The sequence below is a fragment of the Anser brachyrhynchus genome, assembly GCF_964034855.1.
Source record: "Anser brachyrhynchus genome assembly, chromosome: Z".
Classification (NCBI taxonomy): Eukaryota; Metazoa; Chordata; class Aves; order Anseriformes; family Anatidae; genus Anser; species Anser brachyrhynchus.
Window position 1 is genome coordinate 20,918,782 of NC_137697.1, and position 6,000 is coordinate 20,924,781.

The following is a 6,000-nucleotide window of genomic DNA, read 5'->3' on the forward strand; positions in this document are numbered from 1 at the left end:
CTAACTTACCTTCACTGGTTCTTATTGTAAGCAGTTTCCATCTGCTTGTAAGTCTTTCAGGTAACGTAACTCCCAATATAAGATTTTTAAACTCTGTACTGAGGTTGCATAATGACTAGCTAAGAGTGCTTGTACACTAACGTAATTATTACAGATTTCAACAAATCAGCTTTGCTGAGGCCTCTACAATGAAATTATGCAATGGTTAAAGCAGCAGCTTTAGAAAGACAAACTAAGGAGGTCTGGTCAACAAAGGAATCTATACATTCCAATAAATCTTAAGTAATAAACAAATTTGTAGAATAGTATTATCTGAATTTGTTCCACATCAGTAATAGTGTTCAGTAGGAAAAGGCTTCTTGTGTCTTAATAGGTGTGTGACAGTAGCACTTACAGTGCCTAGGAGTGACCAACATTTTTCAAAGTACCCACTATGTACTACATTGTATGTTTTCTTAGCAATCAGAAAACCAAATAAAGTTACATTTTTCATAACTTAAAATATGAGTTAATTACAGTCATCACTTATTAAGATATATTTACACACTATGGACAACAAAAATGTATTGACCAAAAAAATATCATTAAAGAGCATAATACTCCAAGAATTAGAACTTCAGATATTTCATCAAACCCAAATGATGGTAGAGATACATTAAAACATCAGTGGAATGAACTCTGGAATACATAGTCACAGAGAAAGAGTGGTGTGTCTCTACAATTTCAAAACCTTCCTTCATCTTTGGATTCATCATAAGAATTTAAAAAAAAGCAACAAAAATCAAGACATTAAGGTACACTGAATTTGGTTGTAAAACGAGTCCACAGAGTAACCCAAATTCATCCCAGTGTGTTCGTTAGGGAGCTTCACTGATACTCAACTTTAAAGGTCTACACAGTTGCACTGTAATAAAACAACACTGAAAAAGTGAGGGGATCCAAGTTTAAAGTTTGATCCTTAATTATTCAGTGCGAAAATTATTTTAACATTAGCTACATCTAATCAACCTGCTGTATATAGTTAAAAGACACTTGAATCTTTCACAAAATAAGCATATGTCCTCCAAAAACCAAACACCACAACCTCTAAGTTGCATCATGAAAAAAACAAAATAAAAGAAAATGCAATGCCTGTTTTATATCTATCACTTCTGAAGTTACCTTATACTCATTTGCAGTATTCCACTCTGTTTCTTTTCTCTTCTTTTTCCCTTTTTTATCCTTGGTGTGCTGAGAACCAGACGCCTGATAAGACTGTAGATCCACTCGTGAATGAAATTGGTACCGGCCACTTTCCACATCGCAGTAATAGTAAATTCCAGTTGTTGGATCATAATACAGTTGATTTTCCTTTATGAAAAGTTAAGAACAATGTTGCCATTACTTTGACAGACCCATTGCTCAACAGAACACACTCAGCTAAGAAACTGAATACTGAAATCTACTAAAGATCTGAAATCGGTTGACTCTGGCTGGATGGCACACCCAAACCCAGCTGCTTCTTCATTTGCCCACCTCAACAGGACAGGAGGATAAAACAAGATGAAAAGCTTGTGGGTTGAGGTAAAGATAGAGATCATGTACCAATTTATCATCGGGGCAAAACAGACTCAACTTGGTGAAAACTGATTTGTTATCAATTAAAAGAGTTGGAGGGTGAGAGAAAAAGTCAAAAAATAAAACATCTCTCCCTGTCCCTTCTTTCTCTAGGTCAACTTCACTCCCTCATTCCCAGCTCCTCTACCTAACATCCCCCTGCCCAAGTTGAGCAGGAAGATGGGGAATAGTGGCTGTGGTCAGTTCGTAACAGTTTCTCTCTGCTGTTCCTTCCTCCTCACACTTCTACTGTGCCCCAGTATGGCCCTCTCCCAGAACATGTGGTCCTTCAGAATACATCTGTGCCAGTGTGTGTCCCCTACAGGCCACAGCTCCTGCCAGAACCTGCTCTGACGTGGTCTCTCCATTGCCCACAGTTTCTGAAGAGAACATCAACCTGCTCGAGTATGGGGCTCTGCACAGAATCAGTGTGGATATCTGCTCCGGAATGGCCTTCCATGCTTGCTCTGGTACTTGGAGCACATCCGCCGCACCCTTTTTCTTTGATGTTGGTGTTTGAAGCGTTGTTTCCACAAACTCTCGGCATCCCCTATGCCTTACTTTGTTTTGCCCTTTCTTAAACATGCTTTCAAAGAGGCAAATTGGCTATCTCTAGTGGGTTCATCTGTTTTCTGTGGTGTAGCCGCTGTAGAGGTGGTTGTGTCCAGCACAGGGCAGTCCCTGAAATTTTCAGTGAGGCCACCCCAACAGCCTCCCTGCTCTCTTACCAAAACCTTGACATGTAAACCCCACACAAGAACATTTCCTGTAATACAGAAAATAGTTCCTGAACAAGAAGATATTCTTTACTCTTTTTTTCTGCAATTGTATCATAAACTGGAATCTGTAGCCCCAAACACAAATATTTAACTATTTCTATAGTTAACTATAACTATATCTGACTGATATCATTGCTTTTGATATAGTTTGAGACTTTAAAAAAGTAACAAAGTACAGAACCACACCTGAAAACAACTACTTTTGTTTACCACAGGCACATTTGCTTTTAAGTTAAGTTGAATGTAATGCTGCAAACAAAACCTATTTTCAGCAGAGAAGTTCCACTAGGATTTGTGACAGTCTATACACCTATCTATTCATGCATGTACAAATACAGACACCTCATAGGACAAGAAGAAAGCTCCAAACAGCTCTGTTATGGAAAATGTATTGCAGAAATTAACTGTTAAAGAATTTTAATTCAAGACAGCTTAGATCTTAGTTCGCTGTTCATACCAACTTTTACTAATTAAGTTTTTGCAGTAGAAGAAAAATACCCAGGATTCCAAAAGCCACCCTTACCGAATTATAGTAGAATCCAGTGCTATGGTCATAATACAATCCTGTATTTTCATCATAAATAAATCCTGTTTGTGAAACAGCAGCTTCTGCAGCAGCTCTCAAGCTCTCAGCCAAAGAGCCCTCTGGTACTGATGCATCTTCTGTTTCCTAGGACCAGAAAGTAAGAAATTGGTTTTCCTCTACAAATAAACTCTTTAGCTCTTTGGCATTTTACAGTGTGCTATTTTAAATAAAAATATTAGTGCTCCATGGACTTGGACTGTTACCTGGACTATTAGACACGGAGACAAAAATCAAGCTGGTATTTACTGATATACTCTCATGGATTTTAATGGGACCAACATTCCATCCCATCCCTTTCATTTTCCCCCAGACTTTTCTCAGACGTGTTTCACTTCAGAAATATATAGTGAATATCTCAGTACATTCCTAAAATAGGCACCTAAAATAGGTGCCTGCTCTCAGTTCCATTTCAATTTCTAGATGCTAAGGCACAAAAACAGTTAAGTGAGTGAGAGGCTAGATAACAGGGGAAAAAAACACAATAGAAAAAAAAATAAAAACCCTAACAAGTTATTTCTCCTTATATGTTTCCTACTTCTATCGATGGAGAAAAAAATGGGATCCCATAAAAAAAGTGAAATTCTGCATGGCCATATTAAACATATTTTGTTGATAAAAAATAGCCAGGCTTTCAGTGCTTCCAACACATACTGGACATATGTTTTATAATGTCCACACTTTTAAAAACCAATCTATGACTAATGTTACACAAAGAACTAATGTTACAAAAAGAACTAATTTCAAAGCATAAGGAGGTCTGCTACCATCCTTATGAGACCACCACCAAAAAAGCATTTCATAAAATGACATCAAGACCAAAAGTATATCTTTTAAATGATATATCAACAGATTACTGACTTCAAGATCAGTAAAAACCCAAACAGTTCTATAACCTGTGAGTTCTGGACAAAATTTTCCTCTTCTCCACCTTCAGCAACTCCAGTGCTATCCACCCTTTCAGGAACATTAATGTCCTCCTTTAACTCCTCTGTGGAGTTTTGCTCAGTGCCTTCAGTTCCATGATTGTGCTGCACTGATAGCTCGGATGCACAGTCCTGAGTATCAGTGTGATTATAATAATTTTCATAGTAGTAATAATCTGAAGGAAAAAAAAAAGTTGAAGTTATATACATTAGCAAAGCAGTATTTTACACAAAACAGTTTAAGGATCCTTAGTCTTAAATAGGAAATTTATACATATAAGTAGTCTAACCAAAGCCCATTATTAGGCCATGCCTCCATGCTGAATTTATTCTACATTTACTGAGAAAGTCATGTCTTGGTTTAATGTACTTTAAAAATTCGTACAACATACACTTGTTTAATGTCTGAGATTACTATATATCAGAGTACCGTAGCACAAATTCTGCTACTGTCCACGATATTTTTTATTGTACAGTTCTAAAAGGCATGGCTTGAAGAAACTGTAAATGGTCTGAAAGGCAAATGCGAGGTTACCAAATTTAATGCAGGTAAGCATACAGACTTGAAATGTATTTTATATAAAAACAAACTAGCAAAAAGCTGCACCACACCAAACAAGATACCAGTTAACATCGTTGCTCTAGATGAGCAATCGCCACTCTCTCTACCTGCTTGCGACCACGCAGCATAGTCCTCTGTCTGTACTTCTACACTAGATGTATCTTTCTCCTTCCTATGATAGATTTCCTTAGTGAGCTCTTCCACCTGAAAGAGAAAGAGCATGCTACAGACAACAAAGCTACATTTTAGAGGCCTGCGTCGGGGGGGGAAAAAAGACCGCATATAGTTTTCTGTAATTCTAACAAAATTTAACTGCTTTGCAGCTATTTAAGTGGAACTTTGTTTTGCAGGAGATGATTTTCTATGCGAACAGTTGCCACAATGAAAAACATCATTTCTGCTCACGAGGAGTATACTAATAAAGGGAAACGCTAGGAGGAACACGAGTAACTTAACCAGGACCACTCCCAAGACAGCTGAAAAAAGCCGAGAAGCTGAATTTCAAGCAACGACCCCCGGTTCCTTCACCTCGCCTGCCTTCCGGAGCTCCCTCCCCTCCCTCAGCGCCAGCTTTCGTGACGGGAAAACTCCACCGCCAGGGAAGGGAAGGGAAAGGGAAAGGGAAAGGGAAAGGGAAAGGGAAAGGGAAAGGGAAAGGGAAAGGGAAAGGGAAAGGGAAAGGGAAAGGGAAAGGGAAGGGAAGGGAAGGGAAGGTTCCCCCACCTGTCTCCTCAGCGCCTCGCCGTCCTCCCGCGCCTCGCGGTAGAGGCGCTCGGTACGCCGCAGCCGGCGCTGCGCCCGCTCCAGCTGCCCGCGGCAGGAGCCCAGCTCCGCCTCCAGCGCCGCCACCCGGTCCCGCAGGCCCCGCGCCTCGCCGCCGGGCGGGGAGGCCATGCCCGACGCGGCTCCCCCGCCTCAGCGCCCGCCCGCCGCCCGCCGCCCGCCGCGCGGCACCAAGCGGCGGCCGCGGCCCCGCCCGCCGGCCCCGGCCATGGCGCCCAGGCCGGGCGCGAGGGGCACCAACCGCGGGGTCGCGCGCGCGCCCGCCTCTGCGTCCGCGCCCCCGCGAGCCCGGCCCGGCGGCGGCGGCGGCGGCGGCGCTGCGCGAGAAGTTTCCCCGCCGAGCGCGAGAAGCGGCCCGCGGGGCAGGAGCGCGGCGCAAGCCCGGAAGGGGTGGAGGGGAGGCGGGAAGCGGCGTCGCCTCCCGTGGTCTCGCGCGTGCGCCCGGCGCCGGCTTGCGGTTGCTAGGCGACGCGCGCCAGGCAGGGCCCACGCGAGGCCTGGCGGGGGCCGAGGCGCTGCCAGCGGCGCGAGGTCGGGTTGGGGCCCGGGCGGCGGCCGGACGCCGCTCTCGGAAGCAGGGCTGCGTGGGGGCAGTCCTGGGGCCGGGCGTGCTCAATTAAATAAACGTCTGACCGTGGTTGTGGCACGGAAAGCTGTGTGCTTGTCTTTATCCTTCGCGTAACTCCGCTGCTGGGCTTGTTAGGGTACTTCAGAGCTTCACCTGCAGCACCTCAGGGAGCGAAATGTTGTTCTAGCACCTACACTTTTTCT

At 43.7% G+C, this 6,000-nt stretch overlaps 1 protein-coding gene across 2 annotated transcripts in view; it reads right to left on the minus strand.

Annotated features, from left to right (window-relative positions):
* Window positions 1-5,427, minus strand: part of AGGF1 (angiogenic factor with G-patch and FHA domains 1) — a 25,344-nt gene extending 19,917 nt beyond the window's left edge. The window contains exons 1-5 of one of the 2 annotated variants that reach the window (XM_080573782.1): window positions 5,170-5,427; window positions 4,554-4,650; window positions 3,855-4,060; window positions 2,899-3,045; window positions 1,162-1,350 (exon numbers count right to left, since the gene is read on the minus strand). In XM_080573782.1, the coding sequence (XP_080429908.1) occupies window positions 1,162-1,350; window positions 2,899-3,045; window positions 3,855-4,060; window positions 4,554-4,650; window positions 5,170-5,340 (810 nt within the window). In that variant the 5' untranslated portion in view covers window positions 5,341-5,427. The remainder of the gene's footprint in view (window positions 1-1,161; window positions 1,351-2,898; window positions 3,046-3,854; window positions 4,061-4,553; window positions 4,651-5,169) is intronic. The other variant, XM_080573781.1, reaches the window with a different exon arrangement.
* Between the last annotated feature and the right edge of the window lie 573 nt (window positions 5,428-6,000).